Source organism: Scyliorhinus canicula, chromosome 15 (assembly GCF_902713615.1).
Source record: "Scyliorhinus canicula chromosome 15, sScyCan1.1, whole genome shotgun sequence".
Taxonomy (NCBI): Eukaryota; Metazoa; Chordata; class Chondrichthyes; order Carcharhiniformes; family Scyliorhinidae; genus Scyliorhinus; species Scyliorhinus canicula.
The window spans coordinates 5,761,530-5,787,546 of record NC_052160.1 but is presented as its reverse complement, the minus strand read 5'-3'; the positions used below and the strand labels follow the sequence as shown (position 1 = coordinate 5,787,546).

The 26,017-nt window shown below is 47.2% G+C and overlaps 1 protein-coding gene across 4 annotated transcripts in view; it reads right to left on the bottom strand.

Moving 5' to 3' along the window:
* Positions 1-26,017, bottom strand: part of snx29 (sorting nexin 29) — a 596,020-nt gene that overhangs the window by 69,745 nt on the left and 500,258 nt on the right. For 3 of the 4 annotated variants that reach the window (XM_038821149.1, XM_038821148.1, XM_038821151.1), the window contains one exon: positions 13,061-13,200. In XM_038821149.1, coding sequence (XP_038677077.1) covers positions 13,061-13,200 — 140 coding nt within the window. Of the gene's footprint in view, positions 1-13,056; positions 13,201-26,017 lie in introns of all 4 variants that reach the window. The other variant, XM_038821150.1, reaches the window with a different exon arrangement.

The following is a 26,017-nucleotide window of genomic DNA, read 5'->3' as shown; positions in this document are numbered from 1 at the left end:
CCACCCAATGCGGTGCATGATCAGAGATCGCAATGGCCGAGTACTCAGCTTCCCGTACCCTCGGGATCAGCCCCCTGCTCAACACGAAGAAATCGATTCTGGAGTACACTCTATGGACGTGGGAGAAAAAGGAATACTCCCTCGCCCTCGGCCTACCAAACCTCCATGGGTCTACTCCTCCCATCTGCTCCATGTACCCCCTCAGCACTTCTGCCGCTGCCGGCCTCCTATTGGTCCTTGCGCTCGATCTGTCTAGCCCGGGGTCCAGCACTGTGTTAAAGTCCCCCCCCATGATCAAGCCCCCTGCCTCCAGTCCCGGAATGAGGCCCAATAGGCGCCTCATAAAACCCGCGTCATCCCAGTTCGGGGCATATACGTTGACCATCACCACTTTCTCCCCCTGCAGCTTACCCTTCACCATCACATACCTACCCTCCTTATCCGCCACCACCTCCTCCGCCACGAATGACACCCTCTTTCCCACCAGAATCGCCACCCCCCGGTTCTTTGCGTCCAATCCAGAGTGGAACACCTGTCCCACCCACCCCCTTCTCAGGCGAACCTGGTCCACTACCTTCAAATGGGTCTCCTGTAACATTGCTACATCAGCCTTCAGTCCCTTCAGGTGTGAGAATACCCTTGATCTCTTGACCGGCCCATTCAACCCCCTCACGTTCCAAGTGATCAGCCGGGTCGCGGGACGACCCGCCCCCTTCCCCTGCCGATTAGCCATGTCCTGTTCCCTGCTCGCCCCGGGTCGACCCTCCCCTTCTGACCCGCTCCCCATGGCGATGTCCCCCTCCCCCCACCTCTCCAGTCCTCCACTTCCCGTTTCTGGTCTTTTCAGCAGCAACCCGGTGTCCCTCCCTAACCCCCCTCCCCCCCCCCCCAGGCTAGGACCCCTCCTAGCCGCGATGTACCCTCCATCGTACTCCCGTAAGTCAGCTGGTTCACGCTGACCCGGCTGCTCCTGCCCCACTCCGACTCCCCCCGGCTCGGGGGGGGGGCCTCCCCCCCCCTTGCCACTCCTCCCTGGCCCCGCTCCAGCGCGGGAAAGGTCGCCATTGCTAGCCACGCCCCGCACTCCTCCCCTCCCCCCTCCTCTGCCCCGCGCGCGGGAAAACAGAGGAAAGCCCGCGCTTTCGCCCTGCCACACCCCACCCCGCCATCTTCAGTTCCACCCCCGTCCCCGTCCATGCCTGTAAAAGAACCCCCCCTAGGAGCCCATATCCCCGATCTGCTCTCCCCCCCGTCCCACCTACCCAACTTAACATTATAAATAACAGATAAATAACAAATAACAATGTACTTAACAGTCGCCCTCTACCAAACAGCATAAATAACCATAAATAACCCTGAATAACCGCAATAACAATAACTAAGGGAAGTTGGCAAAGGGGGAAAAAACATCAGAAGAAAAACCACAGCAAGAGTTCAAAATCCAAACAAAGAATTCAGCTGAAAGTACCCGAGCGGCTACGGCCGCCAAGTATCCCCTGGGTCTAATTCGAGTCCAGTTTCTCTTCCTGTACAAAGGCCCACGCCTCCTCTGGGGACTCAAAATAGTGGTGTTGGTTCCTGTAGGTGACCCACAAGCGCGCTGGCTGCAGCATTCCGAACCTGATCCGTTTTGCATGTAGCACCGCCTTCGTCCGGTTGTACCGGGCCCGCCGCTTTGCCACCTCCGCACTCCAGTCCTGGTAGACCCTCACCGTCGAATTCTCCCACTTGCTGCTCCTTTCCCTCTTGGCCCACTCCAGCACTCTCTCACGGTCGCTGAGTCGCTGGAACCGCACCAGCACCGCCCTCGGGGGCTCATTTGCTCTTGGCCTCCTAGCCATGACCCTGTAGGCCTCTTCCAGCTCCAGGGGCGAAGGGACGGCCCCTGCCCCCATCAGGGAGCTCAGCATTTCTGCTACATATCCCGGGAGGTCTGACCCCTCCAGGCCTTCTGCCAGGCCCAAGATCCTCAGGTTCTTCCGCCTCATTCGGGTATCCAGCTCCTCAAAACGGCTCTGCCATTTCAGGTGGAGTGCCTCGTGCACCTCTACCTTTCCCACGAGGACCGTGGCCTCCTCCTCCCTCACAGTCATCTCCTGTTGCAGCTCCCGAATCGACGCCTCTTGGGTCGCCTGGGCTCCCATCAGCCTGGTGGTCGTCGCATTCATTGACTCCAAGAGCTCCATTTTCAGCTCCGTAAAGAAGCGCAGGAGAGCGGCCTGCTGCTCCTCCGCCCATTTCCTCCATTCCTCGGGTGCTCCACCGGCCGCCATTTTGGTCTTCTTCCCCCGCTTTTTTTTGGGAGCTGCTGTTGCTTTCTTTACCACCCCACTCCGGGTACCGACCATAAAGTTGGTCTGGTTCTCTTCAGGGAGCCTTCCCCCACCGGGATTTGTCCTTACAGCGCCGTTGGGGCCCTCCAATCGGCCCGAAAACACCTTTGTAGCAGGAGCAGCCAAACGTGCGACTTAGCTGGTCATAGCCGCAACCGGAAGTCAGCTTATTTCATTGCTAACTGCAATAGACAGCTGAAGAGGACTTAAAACAGTTTGGTTTTAACATAACGTGGTGTTTCACATTGCCCGGACACAGGAGCAGGAAAATAACTCTGCAGATGAACAATTAATGTGGCACTTGTCATATTTCTGATGCTGACTGGAGGAGGTATAATTACAGCTGTAATGTTGGATAAGAATCTAGTCTAAGCCTCGATCATCATCCACACATTGCTCAGCTACTGTATGAATGTTACTCAGCTCTGTTGGTTTATCATTTCTCTTGGGCCCACAATCACTCCCTGCTGTCAGAATTAGGTCATGGATTAGTCAAACCTTTTGCCCAGTTGATCATCAAAGTCATCCATTTTGGCTCCAACAAGAACTTTCATTGCCCTGGCACCGGTTCATTGCCCTGGCACCGGTTCATTGCCCTGGCACCGGTTCATTGCCCTGGCACCGGTTCATTGCCCTGGCACCGGTTCATTGCCCTGGCACCGGTTCATTGCCCTGGCACCGGTTCATTGCCCTGGCACCGGTTCACTCATAGAAGACAAGTTCAATATGACCTCCTTACTCTTGTACCCAATGTCCCTATTAATAAAGCCTGAGATACAATATACTTTATTAACTGCTCGCTCAACATTCCCTGCCATCTTCAATGGCTTACGTACAAATACACTGAGGTCCCTCTGTTTCTGCACCTCCTTTAGATTTTCTCCCTTTTTTTACACCGTCAAAATGAATCACCTCACAGTTCTCTGCATTGAATTGCATCTGCCATTTGTCTGCCCAATCCACCAACATGTCTATGTCCTTCTGAAGTTCAAAACTAAACTCAGCAGTTGACAATATTTCCAATTTTAATATAATCAGCAAATTGTGAAATCATGCCCTGAACACCACAGTCTAGGTCATTAATGTATATCATGAAGAGGAACGGTCCCAAAACTGACCTCTGGGGATTTCCACGACAAAACTCCCTCCAATCTGAAAACAACCATTTATCACCACTCTCTGTATCCTGTCATTCAGCCAATTTCTTATCCAAGCATCTACTTTCCCATGAGCGACAAAAGCCCCACCCCTGTGCCTGAGGAAGACGGGAAGATTATCACTAGGGTCTCTGCAATTTCCACTCTAACTTACCTCAATACCCTTGGATGCATCCCAAATAGCTGCCAAATAGTGACCCCTTTGGCCAGGCTCATCTCCCGCGGACCTCCCCAACCAGCGACCCCAGTCCCTGCCAAAGCCCCCCCCCCCCCGCCCGCGGATCGGGTCATCCCTGACTGTGGCCGGCCTGGGCTTAGTCCGCAGCCGCCACGGCGGGTTCTGAAACAAAATAGCGCACGCGCCCCGCACCTTCAGGAACTCAGCCCATCAAGGGCGGAGCATCAGGGGAGGGCCTCAGGTAACGTACTGAAGCAGTCCCGACGGCCGTGCGGCGAATTCTGCGACTATTCCATTTTGGAGGGGGCAGAGCATCGCAACAGCGGCACAGCCCCTGATTTCATCGCCAACGGGGATTCTCCGGCTGAGCGCTAAACGCGTTTTCGGCATCGGAGACCAGGGAATCCTGCCCTGGATATTTATAAGCTGCCATGCAGTCATTATCTTTGATAGTAAATGGGTGAAATAACTTACTTGAACAATTTGGCTGGGTGCTGAATTGGCACGGGGCACACCAGACTAGTTGTTGGCTTTGTGTGCCAGTCTTCCCAAGCTCTGACTGACCCTTGACCCTACCCCTAGGCCCAATTCATACGTCTCTCATTAATTAGATGGTGGTTCTGATGTTTTAAAACCTGGAAACCAGCAAGATCGAAATTCGGCTCCAAGGTTGCCGATTTTGAGATGCTACCTGTACCATATTTTTGGTCCTTAAACTGTCTGCATCTTCATAGAACATAGAACAGTACAGCACAGAACAGGCCCTTCGGCCCTCAATGTTGTGCCGAGCCATGATCACCCTACTCAAACCCACGTATCCACCCTATACCCGTAACCCAACAACCCCCCCCTAACCTTACTTTTATTAGGACACTACGGGCAATTTAGCATGGCCAATCCACCTAACCCGCACATCTTTGGACTGTGGGAGGAAACCGGAGCACCCGGAGGAAACCCACGCACACAGGGGGAGGACGTGCAGACTCCACACAGACAGTGACCCAGCCGGGAATCGAACCTGGGACCCTGGAGCTGTGAAGCATTTATGCTAACCACCATGCTACCCTGCTGCCCCAAATGTCACTGCATTACATAACCCTTGGGAATAGCTTATTCTTTGCAAAGATTCCATTATAATTGCACAGCAAATCTTAACATTGATTAATGATTAATATTGATCCAACACAATGTACATAGTTTTTAAAAGTTTGTGAAAAGATGATTCATGTGATAATAATTGTTCTAAATCCACGAGTGATTGAATATATGACAGAGAATGGATGATCCTGGGAAAAAATGATAAACTACAATAAATTACAAATCAATTGTATGTCACAAAATTAATAATCTGAAGTGTTTATCATAATTTATATTAAATTTATTTTGCTATCAATTTATTCTATCTTTCGACTTCCGGTGGCGGCGATGCGGAGCTAAGCCGCACGTTCGGCAGCTCCCGCTTTTTTCGGACTTTCGGGCTCTTTTAAGAGCCCGCAACGGCGCTGTTTTAACTTTTCCCCGGGGGGAAACACAGTCAGTGTGCCCAGCGGCTGGTGGATGAACTGGACTCGCAGTGGAGCGGTCCATAAGTCGGCTTTGCAGCAGAGGAAGGCGAGAGGCAGAAAAAGCATGATGGCGGCGAGCGGGGAAGCCAGCTGACACACGGAAGCACAATGTTCGGGGTAACGCAGCTAGGGGGGCCCTAGCTTGGGGGGGGGGGGGTTTGGGGGGGAGGAAGAAGGGGGGGTTACCGGGTTGTTGCTGCAGGGACTGTGAGGGAATGGATGGTGAAGGGGGGGGGGGGGGGTGGGGGGGTTGGGAGGGGGGTCTGCCGCCGTGGGGAGCGGGCTTGGGGGGTTCCCTGGGCGCGTGGCGGGGATCGGCGTAGTGGGAGGGGGATGGCCCCCCGGGTTCGGCTGGTCACATGGAATGTGAGGGGGCTGAATGGTCCGGTGAAGCGATCCCGGGTCTTGGCTCACTTGAGGGGGCTGGGAGCGGATGTGGCTATGCTCCAGGAGACGCACCTCAGGGTTACAGATCAGGTGAGGCTAAGAAAAAGTTGGGTGGGACAGGTGTTTCACTCGGGGCTTGATGCAAAGAACCGTGGGGTGGCAATTTTGGTCGGTAAGGGCCTGTCGTTCGTTGCGTCCAAAGTGGTGGCGGATAGAGCAGGTCGATATGTGATGGTGAGTGGGAGACTTCAGGGGGAGCGGGTGGTCTTGGTTAATGTTTATGCTCCCAACTGGGATGATGCGGGCTTCATGCGGCGAATGCTGGGCCTGATCCCGGACCTGGAGACAGGGGGATTGATCCTGGGTGGGGACTTTAACACGGTGCTGGATCCGGCTCTGGTTCGCTCGAAGTCTAGGACGGGCAGGAGGCCGGCAGCGGCCCCGGTGCTGATGGGGTTCATGGATCAGATGGGGGGGGGGGGGGTGGACCCTTGGAGGTTTTTGGAGCCGGGGGGTAGGGAGTTCTCCTTTTTCTCCCATGTCCATAAGGCGTACTCCCAGATTGATTTTTTTGTGCTTAGCAGGGCGCTAATCCCGAGAGTAGTGGGGGCGGAGTATTCGGCGATAGCCATTTCTGATCATGCCCCACATTTAGTGGATCTGGAGCTGGGGGAGGGGAAGGATCAGCGCCCGCTGTGGAGGCTGGATGTGGGGCTTTTAGCAGAGGAGGAAGTGTGCGGGCAGATCCGTAGGGGCATAGAGGGGTATCTAGAAACCAATGATAACGGGGAGGTGCGAGTTGGGGTGGTTTGGGAAGCGCTAAAGGCAGTAGTCAGAGGGGAGCTGATATCTATTCGGGCGCACAGGGAGAGGGGGGAGAGGGCCGAGAGGGAGAGGCTGGTGGAGGAAATGGTAAGGGTGGATAGGAGGTATGCGGACACCCCGGAGGAGGGGCTTTTGAGGAAGCGGCGCAATCTCCAAGCGGAATTGATATACTGACCACCCGGAAGGCGGAGGCGCAGTGGAGGAGGGCTCAGGGGGCGGTTAATGAGTACGGGGAGAAGGCAAGTCGGATGTTGGCTCACCAGCTCCGGAAGCGGGAGGCAGCTAGAGAAATTGGGGGAGCCACGGATGCAGGAGGGAACTTGGTGCGGGGTGGAAAGGACATAAATGGGGTGTTCAGATCCTTTTATGAGGGGCTGTACCGGGCGGTGCCCCCGAGGGAAGCAGGTGGGATGGACCGCTTTTTGGATAGGCTGGAGTTCCCAAGAGTAGGGGATGAGCGGGTGGAGGGTTTGGGGGCCCCAATCGAGTTGGAGGAGCTGGTGGAGGCGGTGGGAAGTATGCAGACAGGGAAAGCGCTGGGGCCTGACGGGTTCCCGGTGGAATTGTACAATAAATTTTCAGATTTGCTGGGCCCTCTGCTTGTGAGGACCCTGAATGAGGCTAGGGAGGGGGGGTGGCTCTGCCCCCAATGATGTCCAGGGCAATTATCTCTTTGCTCCTGAAGCGAGACAAGGACCCCCTTCAGTGTGGATCTTACAGGCCGATCTCACTCCTTAATGTAGATGTTAAGTTGTTGGCAAAGGTGCTGTCCAGGGGGGTGGAGGATGTGGTCCCGACGGTGATTCATGAGGATCAAACGGGGTTTGTAAAGGGGAGACAACTGAATGCCAATGTGCGGAAGCTCCTGAATGTTATGATGATGGCGCCGGCGGCTGGGGAGTCAGAAATAGTGGCGTCCATGGATGCGGAGAAAGCTTTTGATAGAGTGGAGTGGAGTTACCTGTGGGAGGTGTTGCGGAGGTTTGGGTTTGGTGAGCGGTTCATCAGCTGGGTGAGATTGCTGTACAGCTCCCCGGTGGCGAGTGTGGTGACGAATGGGAGGAGGTCGGCGGACTTTCGGCTTTCCAGGGGGACGAGGCACGGGTGCCCCTTGTCTCCCCTGCTCTTCGCGTTAGCGATTGAGCCCCTGGCCATGGCGCTGAGGGATTCGAAGAGTTGGAGGGGGATTGTGCCGGGGGGGGGGGGGGGGGGGGGGGGGGGGGGTGCTGAGGATACTTGAGGAGTTTGGGGACTTTTCGGGATATAAGCTCAATGTGGGGAAAAGTGAGCTGTTTGTCCTGCACCCGGGGGGTCGGGAGAGGGAGATAGGTGAACTCCCGTTGAAGAGGGCTGAGAGGAGCTTTAGGTATCTTGGGGTCCAGGTGGCTAGGACCTGGGGGGCCATGCATAGGCTTAACTTTTCGAGGCTGGTGGGGCAGATGGAGGAGGGGTTTAGGAGGTGGGACGCGCTACCACTTTCGTTGGCGGGCAGGGTCCAGTCGATTAAGATGACGGTACTCCCGAGGTTTTTGTTTCTTTTCCAGTGCCTCCCCATATTGATTCCAAAGGCTTTTTTCAGACGGGTGAATAAGTCGATTCTATGGTTTGTGTGGGCGCAGAAGGCCCCGACAGTAAGGAGGGTATTTTTGGAGCGAGGAAGGGAGGTCGGGGGCCTGGCGCTGCCCAATCTGTGTGGATATTATTGGACGGCGAACGTGGCGATGATTCGCAGGTGGGTGACGGAAGGGGAGGGTGACGCATGGAAGAGACTGGAGGTAGCGTCCTGTGCGGGTACGAGTCTGGAGGCCTTGGTGACGGCCCCACTTGCACTCCCCCCGGCAAAGTACTCCACGAGTCCGGTGGTGGTTGCGTCCCTTAAAATCCGGGGACAGTGGAGGAGGCATAGGGGGGGAAGTGAAGGCCTCAGTTTGGGCCCTGATACAGGGCAATCACGTTTTGCGCCGGGGAGAACGGGTGGGGGATATGGGAGTTGGCACAGGGCAGGCATCAGATAGTTTGGGGACCTCTTCCTGGATGGGAAGTTTGCGAATCTGGAGGAGCTGGTGGGGAAGTGGAACCTCCCCCCGGGAACGCTTTTAGGTATATGCAGGTCAGGGCATTTGTTAAGAGGCAGGTGGCGGAGTTTCCACGGCTGCCGCCAAGGGGGGTGCAGGACAGGTTGCTTTCGGGGACGTGGGTCGGTGAAGGAAAGATCTTGGCTATTTACCAGCTGATGCAGGAGGAGGAGGAGGCCTCAGTAGAAGAGCTCAAAGCGAAGTGGGAGGAAGAGCTAGAGGAAGAGATTGAGGATGGAACATGGTCGGACGCCCTGGAGAGGGTGAATTCCTCCTCCTCTTGCGCACGGCTCAGCTTAATTCAGCTAAAGGTGCTGCATAGGGCTCACATGACAGGGGCAAGGATGAGCCGGTTCTTCAGGGGGGAAGACAGGTGCGGGAGGTGTTCGGGAGGCCCGGCGAACCACACCCATATGTTCTGGGCTTGGAGAGGTTTTGGAAAGGGGTGGCGGGGACTTTGTCGGAAGTGGTTGGGTCTAGGGTCAAGCCAGGCTGGGGGCTCGCGATCTTTGGGGTAACTTCGGAGCCAGGAGTGCAGGAGGCGAGAAAGGCCGGCATTCTGGCCTTTGCGTCTCTAGTAGCCCGGCGCAGGATTCTGTTACAGTGGAGGGATACACAGCCCCCGAGTTCGGAGGCCTGGATCAACGACATGGCCGGGTTCATCAAGTTGGAGAGGATGAAGTTTGCCCTGAGGGGGTCGGTACATGGGTTCTTTCGGCGGTGGCAGCCCTTTCTCGACTTCCTGGCGAAGGGGTAGAGAGTGGTCGGTCTCAGCAGCAACTTAGGGGGCGGGGGTTTGGGGATGGTTAGGGGGGGGTTTGGGATGGTTGGGGGGGGTTTAGGGGATGGTTGGGGGTTTGTTTTTGCGGCGGTGGGTTTGCGATGTTGTTATTTTCTTCTTTCTTGTATTGCTGTTGGTTTTTTGTTATTATTTATTTTGGGGGGTGAGTTCTTTTCTTGTGTTGGTGTGGAAACACGCCTTGTTTGTTTTAAATTGTGGGGAGAAAATTTGTTATTGAAAAACTTGAATAAAGATTATTTTTTTAAAAAAATGATTCTATCTTTCTAAATGTCAAGATTAAAATTATTGTGGCAAAATAAATATGAGAACACATCTTTAACCCCTTTGAATAAACCGAACTTTAGCTTTAAAAAAGTTATTGCGAAGAATACTACAAATATACTGCTACAAACACTTTGTTGAGAAGGGGAGGTATTTTCAGGAGAAGTAGATGAAAGAAAGTATTGTTGTACTAATCAGACATTCTAGAGATGATGACATTGGGAAGGGATGGGGGAAATTCACAATAAACTCTAAATTGAACAGACTCTTCACAGTCTTACTCCCATTATTTTAAGGAAGTTGAAATGTATCCTAAAATGGCTGTTTTTACAGAAAGATTTGAAGATGGTTAAATTAAAATCTGTAATTATCAGCTTTGTAATGGACACTCTTGAAGGACCAGGAGCAATTTCCAGTAAAAATTAGGATCACAAAACACTCCTGGGAAACAATACTGAAAATTGAGCATTGCTGTCCTTATATCTTTCTTAATCCTGTGACAATCTGAAATCTTTCATCACAAATAAAGAAGGAAGAATCTGTACTTTACATCGAGTCTTTCACATATAAAAGATATCCAAAAGTGTTTCAAATAAAATGAATTTGTTTTGCAATGAATTGCATGGTTGTTATGTATTCAGATGTGATAACCAATGTGTGCACAAGGTCACAAAACACTAAATAAGATACATGACAGCTTAATTTCTTCCTGGTGATTTTGGCTGAGGGACAACGTGAGGAGAGAGCTCCCTGCTCTTCTTTGGATAGTGCCATTGAATCTATGTCAACCTGGACCTCGGTTTGTTACCTCATCTGAAGGACAACAGCTCCAACAGTGTAGCAATCTGACAGCACGCGACTAGATTTTGTACTCAAGTCTTGAATTGGGACTCTGGTCCGTCACCTCTGATGAAGAGGCAAGCTGAATAACAACAATCTGACACTGACCAGTCCAGACATAACAGAGCAACAAGTTTCCTGTGGCCTTAGTAAGTTTCCTGTGGCCTTAGAGATAAATATCACATTAAATTTTGTTTTTATTAATAATGTTTTCCTCTTCACAAACTAAAAAAAAATTTTTTGTCAACTGTGGTTTGCACAATACTTAAGCAATTAGACTTCTTCAGGATTCCTTCTCAACAGAAGCTTTGGTGGACGGTTTTAAAAGTTATTCTATATGAACGATTCCTGTTTGCACTTGACTACAGATCCTGTAATTGCATTGCATAAACATTGCATTGCTGAAAAAAATAGACACGACATGCTGTCAAAGCTTGTCGTCGTGCACCAATCAGGTCAAATGCAAGAATGCCAAATTTTAAAGGGAGCAACAATTAAACTGTATGAGAAAAGGGTATTGATTGGTTGGCAAGTCAACAAGAGTGGGAGAACAATTGTTCCCTGGTGCATTTGTCATGGCCAATTTGTCGGCCAATCAGAACCAACTTGTCAACTAATCAGGACACTTTTCTTATCGAGCATAAATTGTTTTTCCCTTTGAAATTTGGTATACTTGTTCTGTCCTGATTAGTGCAAGATGAAAAGCTTCAACAGCATTTAAGTTCTGTACCTCCAAGTAAACGTTTGAGTTATTGTAGGTAAGGGCCTTTACGCCCTTAATTAGAGTACGTGCGTGGTTTATATTAAATAATCAACAGAAACATTAATCAAATCGATAAGCAGAACCATTTTTAAACCAACCCTTCCAAACAAGAGTTCTATTACTTGAAATATTCATGGTTTTAAAGAAAAGGTCAAAATAAATGAATAAGATGCTCAACACCAATAAATCATGTGGTTGGATCACTCAAGGATTAATTTTACTCAGAAAATCCAAGTCTCCAACATATATCCTCGATTAGCTTAGTGAAGTCGTAATAAACTTAATTGATAAGACCGAGAAAAGTAAAAGTAAATATTTATTTTCAAAAGGGCTTGGTTATTTTAAATTATTTATAATGTAAACTACAGAGCACAAACCAAGTCCCCATGCAACTGAATAAATACTTACAATTAATGTATGGTGACTATTTATTGGCTGGCCCCTATACATAGGAACATAGGCATTAGGAGCAGAAGTGGGCAATTCAGCCCCTCGAGCCTGCTCCACCATTCAATCAGATCATGGCTGATCTCTTCCTGGTCTCAAATCCACCTTCCTACCTGTTCCCCATATCCCTTTATCCCGCTTTTTTAAAATCAGAAATATAACTATCTCCTTCTTGAAACCGTTTAATGACTCAGATTCCACCGCACTATGGGACAACGAGTTCCACAAATTGACTACCCTCTGCGAGAAGTAGTATTAAAAAAAAATCATTTATGAATTGCCTATACGCCGATGGTCAACACGTAGGATTTTATGTAAGAAATAAAACCTCAGTAGGGCTAGAATCAAAACATATAACCTGACAGGGTGAGACAGAGGACATGACCTCAATGTTAAATGCCAGAGTCCTCTACAGTTATTACTTACTAAAGGTGATAATTAATGTTTCAGCTCACTTATTTCTACCTTATGCTTCTGTAGCTCTTAGTCCCCGAATTTCACAAAAAAAGATGAATTGGCATTTATTGCCATCACTAGTTTAACACACAGTTGTTCACAGCTTCAAACGTTATTTATTACTTCAGAAATCATTTGTACAACACATGCAGCAAACTGGGACTATAGTAGGGCCTGGCACTAATAGTGCAAACTTCATTTGTCTGAGTTTCAGGTAATAACATGCAGTAAATGAGAAGATGGAATGTTCCTCTGCAGGTGAAGTAAGTAGGAAAAGTCTGTTACATTGCAGCATGCCTGCTGTACTCCTATCTGAATAGGTGTTGTCAAACTGGCAGAAAGACACGAGTCTTGTGAATAAATGGGACAAAATCATCCACTTTCTATGGAGGAAATGGAAATACAACCATAAGACCATAGGAGCAGAATTAGGCCACTCGGCCCATCGAGTCTGTTCCTCCATTCAATCATGGCTGATATTTTTCTCATCCCCATTCTCCTGCCTTCTCCCCATAACCCCTGATCCCCTTATTAATCAAGAACCTATCTATCTCGGTCTTAAAGACACTCAGTGATTTGGCCTCCACAGCCTTCTGTGGCAAAGAGTTCCACAGATTCACCACCCTCTGGCCAAACAAATTTCTCCTCATCTCTGTTTTAAAGGATCGTACCTTTAGTCTGGATGGTGTCTTCTGCTTCCAGTTTTTCCTACAAGTGGAAACATCCTCTCCACTCTATCCAGGCCTCGCAGTATCCTATAAGTTTCAATAAGATCCCCCCACATCCTTCTAAATTCCAACGAGTACAGACCCAGAGTCTTCAACCGTTCCTCATACGAAAGTTCGTCATTCCATGAGTGACTGGAGAGCACTAGTGAATACAGAATATATTCCAAACAAACACCCAACTATTGGATATTCTCTAAATAAGGTATACGTATGTCCTGTTAAAAGAAAGAGCAACGTACTTACACACAAAATGGCAGCAGATGCATTAGGGTCTCTTTTTTAGGATTGGATGTGAACTCTGGAAGTGTTTGTATAATTTTGTTCATTATGTTCCTTAGGTACTCCTGGAGTCGTTTGCGCCGTTCCTCCACAAACTTTGCATCCTTAAAAACATGATAAAACAAAAATAATACTCCTGACAATCTCGACTCAGTTTCAACATAGCTATGTTACATGGCTGGAATTAAGCCAATGATGCTTTGCAGCACAATACTACTCAGCAGCCATTACTGCACCTTCTTCAACAAGGTATTAACCTGTGTTATAAGGCACACCTCCACGGCAATACTGAGAGTGAAAATATTCTTCAGTGTTTTCCTCAGTTTACCACCTATTTTTCCACATGCACTTTGTTGTCAATAAACCTCTTTCGTAATATCTGTGCGCTTGTAAAATAGCTTGAGAAATAATTTAATCTAAGACTGAAATGCTGAGCCTTACAAAGAGATATGGACTCACATAGCAGCAAATGTGAAGGATTCAAATCAGAAATAGAACAGATTCTAAACTGAACAAAACTCCAATAAAGAATCACAGTGGACGCATTTACTCAATCCAGTGCACCCGGCGCCAATCCCATTCCACCAGGTGTATAATGGGAAAGGCCCAAAAGGTTTCTCGTACCCCGCGGATCGCAATGCACCTGACTCTACATCCAGCGCGATCTGGATCACACCCTCACTGGGCAAGATCCAGATAATTATGTGCAGTCAGTTTAAGGAAGCATTCTCCGAGCTCCCAAGAGTCACAGGCTGCACCGGCGAGTCCTCACTCAGGCGCAGATTAGTACTGGTCTCCATTATGATGGCCATGCTGGGGGGCGCGGAGGCCATGGAAACCTCCTGGGTGCTCAGGGACAGGGCAGAGCACTGCCCTGGTAGTGCCCCAGCACCTGGGCGGTGCCAACCTGACATCCAAGCAGTGCTAACCTGGCACAATGGCAGTGCCAATCTGGCTTGCATGGTGGCAGGCTGGCACTGCCAGGGTACCCAGGTGGCACCAGCAGTGCCAGGGCACCACCCTGCCCAAAGGGCATGCATCCGGGGGCTTCCAATCCCCTGGGAGACCCCCACGAGTGCTGTTCCACCTGGTCCCCGTTTGTGGAGACCAGTGCTGATCAGCACTTGCCCAAGGTCTCAGGTACCTTGGATTATGCACATTAGAGTAAAGTTTACTGCATCGCTCTAATATGCAGATTTGCCAAAAAGTGATCCCACCTATTGTGGTTGGGATTCACATCGTAACGTCTCGCAGGATCCCGTTGGATGTCACGAGGCGCGGCAAGCCGGGTAGATCCAAGGAGTGAGCTGCTTTTCCGGTGCAGCATGGCCGTTGGATTGCGCCCACAGTAATTTGGGGGGAGAATGGCGGCCAGTGCCTGTATTGCAATTGCTTCATCTCATAATTCAAATCTGAATTTTGAAATTTAAGAATGTAATATTCAAACATTGAAATTAGCTAACTTTGATCTAACAGGTGTAGATTGTTGCACCAAAGTGGCACCTTCTCTGACTCAAAACATATTTATGACAGCGTGTCTGTTTGTGTTTCTGTTGCAGGTAACAGTCCACCTTAGCTCAAGGAATGAGCTGCAAAGGCACTTTTACTCGGAAAGTGGTGAAGTTCTGTCGTTCTTGCCAACATGAATCCCTCAGCTAATGCCACCAAGACAGATGAAGTAATTGTGGTTGATTACACCCTCTGTATAAAATCTTGCTGTCATGTTTGCTTGCATAATAAGTGATTTGAAAAGTAATCCACTTTTCAAATGGTGGCATGGCTTGGGACACTTTGACAATTTGAAACCTGCTGTATAAATGCAGCTTCTTTCTCGAAGGTCAGGAAATGCGACCAGACAACGTTTTGGCATCCAACATGCTGGGAGGTTTACAACTGTCTTAGTACGTTCACGTTAACTTCCTTTTTTTAACCTGTTTGTTTTTCTTCAGGTAAACAGTTCAGTTAAATAGGTTTTGTAACTAGATAATAAATGGATTTGGACTAATATTTATTTAGACAGAAACTTAGAATGTTGTGTGTTTTGCAGTGACAGCATGATTGGCATCTTTATTTGTTCTTTAAAACTGGATTTCCTCTGTTGCTGGTTGAACTTCAAAGGATTTATCTTGGAACAATCACTCAGCTGACCAGTTTTCTACTAAACCTAACAAGAAGTCAGCTGGAAACAGGTGCATCTTACAAAATGCCACCTAATGTTCTTGTAAGGGACTCTGTCTCCCTTCCAGTTTTAGCGCAACAGTAATTTTAATTGGTGTTATTTCCTATATTCACAGAGGAACATTTTGCTGTGATCGTAATGCTAAGTCTTGCTATTGCTTACTTGCTTTAGAACCACAGAAGGTTACAGCACAGAAGGATGGCATCTGGCTTAGCATGGCTACACCAGCTCTTTAACAGAGCATTACATTTCCCCCTTGGCTACATATCTACCACTTCCTCTATTCATCCAGTTTTCCCTTATAAGGTGCACCAGTCTCAGATCTAATTACTTCCTGTGAACGAGCCTTCCATTTCATCAACTTTCTAAACAAGGCATTTTCTCTCCACATTTTTAATGGCAGCATTCAACTGGTGACCCACTGTCGCCGACTCTCCCATCAGAGAAAACAATCTTGCCTTATTCACCCCATCAAAATCCTTCATCATTTTAAATCATCGCTATTGTGAGAAATGATTTAGCCTTCTCTGCTCCAATGGAAGTAGTTGCAGTATCTCTGTCTCATTTCATAACTACAAGTTCTCAGTTCTGGTATGCTGCACCATCTTTGTGGATTTCTCTCATTGGGACCCAAACTTGTAACTGTGCCCTAACAGCTGCCTTGAACAAATATATTTATGCTTTCCTCAAACACTGCTGCTGGGATCTAATGAGGCCTGCCTGAGCAGGCTATTTGGGAGACAGGCCCAAATAATGGTGGGGCAGGTCCATTCCCACAGTGGTAAAGCTGACCCCGACAGCAATAGATTGGGCCAGCAAGGGAAACCCATCCGCTCGCAACTAGGCTCATAGAACATAGAACAGTACAGCACAGAACAGGCCCTTCGGCCCTCGATGTTGTGCCGAGCAATGATCACCCTACTTAAACCCACGTAACCCGTATACCCGTAACCCAACAATCCCCCCATTAACCTTACACTACGGGCAATTAAGCATGGCCAATCCACCTAACCCGCACATCTTTGGACTGTGCTCATTATTGATTTATGTAATGGCCATTATCCATGAGCCCTGCATGCTTTACAGGTTAGCTCAAGGATTCTCCAAACATACGCAGATCACCTATGCCTCCTGAAGCCAAAAAACTCTGTAAGGTGTTGTCAGCAAAACTGGGAGAGTCCCTCCTTCAGAGGCTTGTCCAAGTGACCCGCATCAAGAAGGGAGGTGCCCTCTGGAGCCAACCCTCCTGCCCTTGCCTCTGAACCACTCCCCATACCTCACTGGTGACCCAAACCCTGCTGAGACTCACCTGTCTCCAGGGATCCGGCGATGGTTGTGGTAAAGGCCTCCGAGCTCCAAGTGGCGCTGCCGGCAAGCGAAAATTGCCAGGCTCTGATTGATCGGTGAGTATTGGGAGGGACTGCTGCCCTATTGGGCACTTAATTCTGTGGGAGATTCAACACTGCCCACTAACTGCCTCATTACACTTAATAGAAAGGTGACACACGTTTACCGTCAGCTTTCCCATTGGGCTGAAATGTGTCACCTGAGCAAAATTCTGCTCTACGCCCCTACTGATAAAACCCAAAATAATATTGGACTTTATGGCTTGATATACCTGGCCCTCTCATTCTAAAAGAATTATCGGTTGGATTCTCCGCACCCCAAAGCCAAAATCATGTCCAGGGCGGAGAATCCAGTTCCACGCATGGAATTGGGACTGGCGTCGGTTCCTCAATTCTCCGGCCCCGGAAAAGCGGCGTACTCCGCATCGCGTATCGCCCACCTGCGGCCATTGCCAGAGGCCTGCCCCGCTATTCTCCACCCCCGACCGGCTGAAATCCTGACGGCGTAGGCCACTCATGGTCCTGCCATTCGGGATACTCAGTCTGAAGCCGCCATGGTCGGGCGCGGGCCGATCGGAGGGCAGGGGGGGGCCACAAACGGGACCAGGGTATCTTTGAGCGGGCTTTCGGGTTCGAGCGCGCAGCCAATCGGGGGCATTATTTCCGCGGTCCAGCTCCACGGTCTGATTCCGCCCTGGAGCACGGTGCAGCCGCTGCAGTCCACCGGCATGCGCATGTGCGGCCTCTGACCCGGAAGTGCAGGGGGCTGTATCTGCAGCTGCGAGCTTCAAGACGGTTCTCTGCTAGCCCCCTGCAGCGCTTTGAATATGTGACCTTTTGACATCAGTTTTTCTGGTGTCAAAGGCTACAGTTGTCACGACAGCGAGGGGACATAGTCCCTGAAACAGGGAATCCAGCAATATGTATTACAGTATTACACCAACATCTCACTGTTGATCCATCTCTTTCCAAATCTTTCTGTTGAATGCATACTCTGATTCCTCTGAAAATATACTGCATCACAGTATATGTTATTTGCTATCTGTCTGCCCATTCTGTTAACCTGTTCATGCCCACTTACCCAAGACCTTGTGAAATCCTGTTTGCCACTTATTCATTTATACCTGATGCCAAGGTATGAAGATGTGCGTACTTTATTGCTTTCCAAAGTTTAGACAACCACAAAGCCTTCTGATATTTTCAGGGTGTTGTTAGTAGTTAGAAGGGATTCTGTTCAATCCCTGACATGCTGTACCCATTCTTGCGCATTTAAAGTTACAGACTGGTTCTTGTGGGGCACCTGGCTTATGGGAGTGGTCTTTGATGCTGAGTGTGACGGAGATATCTAAGTAAGAAGACAAGCATAGCAAAAACAGTACGCAGAGTAGTTTTCTTTGTGCCCTCCACACAATATGCCTCAAACTTGGATTCATATAGGCACTCTCACTGTGAATTATTTCATTTGCAAAGGGCAATTTAGGTGACAAATTAGGAGCCATTCTTTGCTGTGGAATTAAACCTATTAAACACTTGTTTGCAATTGCCCAACATCATTTCACACAGACTTCTTATGGGCAACAGACAAAAAATACTTCCATCTCATTAGGTTGAACTGGATTTGAACTCACTTTGCCCAATTGTCCCCTGGCTGATTAATATCAATTACAACGTGTTAAATATTTGTATAACTCAAAATAAATTACAGTTCATGCATTAGTCATTGCTAAAAAAATATTTTTCCCCATAAATATTCCAGTAATTGATGTTTTCAGTGTGAAAATTCAGCATACCAAGCAGAAATAACCCGTGTGTTTTTGGAACAAATTGCAAATGTCATAGAGACATTATTGCAATGTGAATGCCCTGGTACACAGCAGGTTTCCATCGCATTTCAAATTTAAGTGAAGTCTAAATCTACAAATGTAAAAAGGCGCAAAATTCATAATTAGAGTCTTCAAGCTCAGAGCATGATTTTCTACACTACTCAATTTTATAGCAATTCAGATGCTAATATTCTACTTTAATTTGCAATATATAGAAATTAATATTTTATTGGTACTGTATTCTATGCCTTAGATAAAATATTATCACTTTATAAGCACAAGATGAAATTTAAACTTGGAAATGGTTTAGAGGTGACATATGCTAATTATTGCACCAATGCCAAGATCCATCCAGAAATTGCATATTATTAAGGTATTATCAAAGATTTCTAGACATTTTAAAAAAAAAGACAGTTAATTAAGCTAACTTAGATGAGATGTCCTAAAATAAATTTCAAAGTAAAAAGTCTTATTATTGCAAAGGAAGACAAGACCCATTTGAGAACTGGTCGGCGATCTCTAAGGTAGTCTTTAATCACACTTTTATGTGCAACATCTACTAAATTAGCCATGATCCATAATTCAGTGATTAATTTACAATTTGGTTTTATAAATGTATCTTTAAGGTGATATATTTAAATGGGATCAAAATTTTTACAATTACTACAGTAAAAGGTGGTAATTCTGTCTCTGTTCGTGATGTTCTACGAATGATGGCATTGCACTTACTGCCAGTCAACAAACAATGGAATAGAATTCTCAGACCCAGTGAATAACAGAGAGACGTCCGTACTGAATATTGGAAAATTAAATGATATTTCAGGGCCAACACTTGAAACATGCAGAACGTCCAAAACAAAACCACTGGGTGAGGCCATGATTAATTCCAACGACTTACTTGGCTAAAGATAAAGGGACTAATGGTACATTGTTATGATTTGCTGAAGAATCCCTGGGGAGTAGATAATTTATGAGAGGTTATATGTAGGCCAAGCTAAGCAGGTCATGTGACATCTTAGTGGATTACAGATAATGCAATTAATGGGAGGAGCCAGGTCTGTCTGTACTTTTTCAGTTTGCCATAGGATTTCAGTGTGACAAGACAGAGGACTTTTAGTTGAACAACAGTTTTGCCAAATGCTGTCGAGTTGAGCAGAATTTGCCCCTGAAAGGAACTTTCTCCAAAGTCTCCATACAGCCAAGCAAGTAAACTTGCTTTGTTAACTTGATTTATAAGTGGCATTTGAACTGTATTGGATTGCTTAATTGGTGTAAGTAGCAGGTGTAGATAGTAAGTTTAAGTTTTTCCTTATGTTTCAGAACTGTTTAACTGATAACGGTAAAGCTATTTCTTTGATATTAATGTGGTTAATTCTGTGTTTAAATTAAAGTTTGTTTCAACATTAAATATACCTATTGGTCAGAGTCATCACTCCTGAGTTGAAGTATCCTTTCCTCACAGTTTTACAAATTTTAAAAAATTGTTTGGGATTCTTGTCCATTAACCTAACAAATGTTGGGGTCTCGTCCAAAATCCTAAATTTATCACATCTTTATCCTAAACCACGCATTGATGGACATTTAGATACAACAGGCTTTGCAAACATTACTAATACGTAGATAATCTTCTTTGGCCTATTCCAGTGCTCCCCAAATCAAGGGTAGATTTATCCTGCCAATTTACTTCACTTTGCAGGACATTTAGAAGCCACTGATCTCACTGGACACAGAAAAAGGTGCAAGCCCTAAATATTCCGCAACTGTAATTTTGAAGATTCATTCATTAGAATTATCCATCCATAGAATCCCTACAATGCAGAAAGGCCATTTAACCCATTGAGTCTACACCAACACTATGAGAGAGCACCCTACTTCGGCCCACTCCCCCCACCCTATCCCTGTAATCCCATAACCCCATCTAACCATTGGACACCGAAGGACAATTTAGCATGGCCAATCCACCTAACCAGCCCATCTTTGGACTGTGGGAGTAAGCGGGAGCAGCCGGAGGAAACCCACGCAGACACAGGGAGAACGTGCAGACTCCACACAGACAGTGACCCAAACCGGGAATCAAACCCGGGTCCCTGGCGCTGTGAGGGAACAGTGCTAACCACTGTGTCACCATGTCGCCCGTGCCTCCATTTCCAAACAAGCTGACACAGTGCAGTTAGAACAATGCCACCTACCCAACAAATTTTTAAAAACATGCTCAGGAACGTGCTATCCACAAAATGCAGAATAAATTAAACTAATTGTTAATAGCCTCTCATTCTTCAATCATCAGGAGGTGTGTCAATACCACACTCACTCGGAAGCTGCTTGCTGATGTTCAGTGCCAGTTCTGCCAGATTCACTTAGCTTCAAACTTCATCACTCCTCGATCTGAGCACAGGTATGAGATGGATGTAAACGGTGAAGTGACACTAACTACATTTGATATCAAGGCAGCTTTTAATGGAGCATGGCACCAAGAAGCCCAAGCACAACGGAGGTTGATTATAGACAAGATGAAAGCTGTCCAGCTGCTAGAGTTATTTTTTAATCTTTTCATGGGAAGATGGTGTCATTGGCAAGCCCAACATTTGTTGCCCATCTCTAAATACCCGGAGGAAACCCATGCAGACATGGGGAGAACATGCAGACTCCACTCAGACAGTGATCCAAGCTGGGAATCAAACCTGGGACCCTGGTGCTATGAAGCAACAGTGCTAACCACTGCGCTACCATGTGGAGCTGGTCAGAATATTTGACGGCCAATTATTTCTATTCCAGGTCATCGCTGCAGGAGTTCCTCTGGGCTGCGTCTATTGACCCAACAACCTTCACTTTTTTATTTTGTGTCTTCTTGCCATCTGAATATCAACAGGGGGTCTGTGGTCTGTTCACTGACGATTCTACACTATTCAGCTCCATTCACAACTCCTGCTGCACAGCCCACACTCTGGGAGGCACATAATTAAAACTGTGATTGTATTAACAATCTCAGACAGTACAAGATATGTAAACATTTCTACTTGTAGGTTTGGAATAGGCAACTGCGTTGGTCTTATAACAAAAAGGGGAGGAGGAACAAGTGTGGGGCGATGAAAGAAAAATGTGCAAATTGTACATAATATTCATCTCAATCAGCTGCTGTACAGTGTACAAATGTGAAATTCAATAAAAATATTTAACAAAATAACCCAGAGTATTGGAGCAGAATAATACGAGTTTCACTGTTCATCTGCTGAGCAATCTTGAATCTATTGACGCCGAGCAACCAAAGTGTCAACATACTTGACTGCAGTGCCAACAACCTTTGTGCAAAAATATGTTACAAAATCTGAAGAACTAACAGAATATTGACCTACATATGTTGAAAACGAAACAGAACAAGTATTTTCTACCACATTTATATAAGAATGAAAGAAGCAGAACTGTAGGTAAATCTGCGCTGTGTTTAGAAATGATTCCTCTCCATTATTATCACATTTGAAACCCAGCCATTGTCAGGCAAATCCCTTGTCCCTGTTGTGTGTCTTATGGCTAAATCTAAATTTTGACACTAGAATTACTTTTCTTTCCATGCATATTCTCCCAGAGGAAATAATAATAATAATCACTTATGGTCACGAGTAGGCTTCAATAAAGTTACTGTGAAAAGCCCCGAGTCGCCACATTCCAGCGCCTTTTCGGGGAGGCTGGTTTGGGAATTGAACCCGCGCTGCCGGCCTTGTACTCCATTACAAGCCAGCTATTTAGCTCACTGTGCTAAACCAGCCCCGTTAAAGGCAATCACTCGAATAAATCTTTGAAACCATTCCTTTGTTTTGGATCAGTCTGTGTTATTATGTGAGACATTCAGTGGAGGATATGAAAACATAACCTGCAGTATGAAATGGAAGTATAAACTGCAGTACCTGGCTAATAACCACGATTAACCTTTAGGGTGGCTGCGATCACATTGATTAAACTCTGTGCCATAACTTGAAAGTGTGACTGCTTTTGGCAAATTTATAATATCAAGACACTGCTGGAGGCTGTCAAACTAAGTTTCAGCACTAAATATTCCCAGCAATATATATTATCCAAAATATCAGAGAGAGATGGAAGACGAGTATGCAATCTCCGGCATTCTGATGCCAGAGGAAGAAAAAAAAACTCACTGAATCATTTTTGACAATATTCCTTTGATTCAGTTACAGCCTGAGAAACACCCGCATTAGAAATATTTATTTATTCTGGATCTTTGATCTGTAAGTTTTCTGGTGGTGTTCTTCTCATTGAAACTTTGCTATCCTATGAATCCATTTGGTGACTGCAGATATTCAGTCTGCCCTGTGACTGAATCGTATTTCTCTCCTCTCTGCAGCACCTAACAAGACAATTTCAAAGAATACAATAAACCTGAGTTACCCACTGTCTGAATATGCTGCTTTTTCAAATTAACCTATCCTATCACATACACTAAGGCAGCTTTAAAAAAAAACGCGGTCTCTACTCTATTTCATCACCTAATACAAAACCTTTGGCACTTTATCAGGTTTTAAAGTCACACTTGTTAATAATTTTACTCAAGGGTAAAAGGTAGCGCTTGAATGAAACCAAAACCAAATCTAATTTGTCTTTATCTCTGCCGAGGATGCAATAGTCAATGACTGCAAAGTTAAAAAGAGACTTGGAGTCATTCATCCATGATAGGAGTCAGCATCTCAAAAATGCTGCATAACAAGCAGCTCGCAACAGCAAGAAACGATTCATCTTTACCTGCCCCTGTCCAACCTGCAAATAGATTTAACATTCCCATAATCCTCCATTCACTGCTGGCATTGAAAGAGCACGTTAGAGCGGATAGAACTATCAGGGCACAATGAGAGTAATATTAATATCAGACACCAACATCCACTTCTCTCTCTAGAAATATCCAAATTTTTACCCCCTTTCCTGACAAATCTCAGCCTTAGGCAAAGTGAAAGATGGCAATGTTTAAAAGTGGAGCATTCTGCCTTTTATAAGGCCGTGAAGGAGTCCACAACAAGTAGTTCAAAGATACTGGGCGCGATTCTCCCAAAACGGGAGAAATCGTAAAGCTGGCGTCAAACCCGGGCGGGTTTGATGCCAGCGCGCCCCTTCCCGACCGGGAACCGATTCTGGTCCCCGGTCGGGGCTAGCAGCCCGACGCCGTAGGCTCCGGCATGACGGGCTTAACGAATAGCGTTAAGCCCGCTTGCCGGAGTTAGCGCCGGCTGACGCGTCATATGACGTCAGCCGTGCATGCGCGGATTGGAAGACTCCAACCCGCGCATGTGCGGATGACGTCATCGCGTATTTGCGCGAAACCCGCGCATGCGCGGGCCGGGTTGCCCCTCAGCCGCCCCGCAAATGGATACTGCGGGGCGGTGGAAGGAGAAAGAGTGCGCGGGCATCGGGCCCGCTGCCCGCGATCGGTGGGCACCAATCGCGGGCCCATGGCACCCTTGGCACGGCCGTGGTACTGCCGTGCCAATCGGTGCCATGGTTATGAAAAGCGAGTTTGTGACGCCGTTTTTACGAACGGCCAGACCAGGTGTGTTTGCCGTTCGTAAAAACGGCGTAAAGGGCTGGGACTTCGGCCCATCGAACAGCTGTGAATCGCTGCCGGCCGTAAAAAAACGGCGGCAGCGATTCGGGTCGGGAGTTGGGCGGGGGGTGGGGGAGAATAGCGGGGGGGGCAGGATAAATGTCGGGAAGGCCCTCCCGCTATTCTCTGACCCGTCGTGGGGGTCGGAGAATTTCGCCCACTTTGTTTATTTACAATAACTATTATATACATCACATGGTAGATCCCAACTGGGTCTGCCTTGCCGGTGCCTAACTGGATGGCTTTATATACCCTACAACTAGACATTGTTTAGAGGTCCCCCACCCAGGGGAGCTCATATTCTGCAAGGTTCACGGGGAAGTTAATTGTTCCCATTCCATACGGTACTTGTGGGTTATAACACTCCTTCTCTGCGCAAGCATTCTTTGGCCAGGTTTAAGTCCTTAAAATTCAGGATGCGAAGGGGCTCCTTCTTTTATTTGTTCACAGGATGTGGAGGTTACCAGCAAGGCCAATCTTTGCTGTCCATCCTTGATAACAGTTAAGAACCAACCTCACTGCTGTGGGCCTGGAGTCACATGTAGGCCAGGCCGGGTAAGGACGGCAGATTTCCTTCCCTAAAGGATATTAGTGAACCAGATGGGTTTTTGTGACAATCGATGATAGTTTAATGGTCACCATTACTGAGGCTAGCTTTCAATTCCAGATTTGCTTTTAATTAATTTAGTTTAAATTTCCAGATTACTAATCCAGTGACATTACCACCACCATGCCACCATTTCGCTGCTCAAGAATCTCTACACCACGTTTAGGATCAGAATGAAAAAAACCCCAACATCATGGTACTGCCCACTACCATTGAAGCAGGAATATCTTGGAGAGGCGGGCAATCCTTATCCCTTTGTCAGTAAATTGGTATGATGTTGGAAAACAGATTTAATGTACAGTTGCTGAAATTATAGTTCAAGATTGAATAATATGTTACCTTTGAACACAGACTGAGCTATAAACACACCATGGGTGCATATAGCACTGTACAGGGTTTATTTGGAAACAACAGTGAGTCGTTTCAGTGAATATTATTTTGTAAAGGAAATTTGTGTTCTTAGACCTGCTTGGCTGTCAATATAATATCTCTATACACGCACTCACACAGACATCCATGAACAGGCAAACAGCAGCATAATAATGGATCTACTGCGGCATAGCTCTGTGGAAATCAGGATATGTAGTCGGATCAGGACAGCTGCATTATGCCACATAATATGGATTTTGCTGCTCAGTTGAAACTGCATCTCATTTAGATGAACATATGGGTGAGGTAATTAAAGATCAGCCGCTCTACAGGCTGGAGATCAAAACAATTGATGGACTTGCATTAATATAAGGCCGTTCACAACTATAGGACCTCCCAAAACACTTTACAGTCAATGAGATTACTGTCGTAATGAAGGAAATGTGGCAGCTGATTTTCAGACAGCAAACTCCCACAGACAGCAATGTGAATTTAGTAACTAGAAGCCAGCGGTAGTGGCTTTATTGAACAATGTACAATACTCTGCCCATGGCAGTTACTCCCACAGACAGCAATGTGAATTTAGTAACTAGAAGCCAGCGGTAGTGGCTTTATTGAACAATGTACAATACTCTGCCAATGGCAGTTACTCTAAAGCAACCCAGTCCTTGCTGGGACAACAAACAACTCCGAGCCCTGCTTGGGCCGGCTTTTACGTGTAGGTTTTTAACGAGCTCCAGTTGGGTGGCCTCCTCCCCCTACCTGGGAAGCTTGTACTCTACGGGTCCAATGGGGAGATGGACAATGGCTTCTCTGTGATCCTCGTGGTGGTTATGACATTGATAATCACCAAATGATCCTTTCCTGTAATGTTGATTGAGGGATAAATATTGGCCAGGACACCGGGGATAACTCCCCTCCTCTTCTTCAAAATAGTGCCTCGAGATCTTTTACTTCTACCAGTAAGGGAAGACGAAATCTTCATTTAGTGCCTC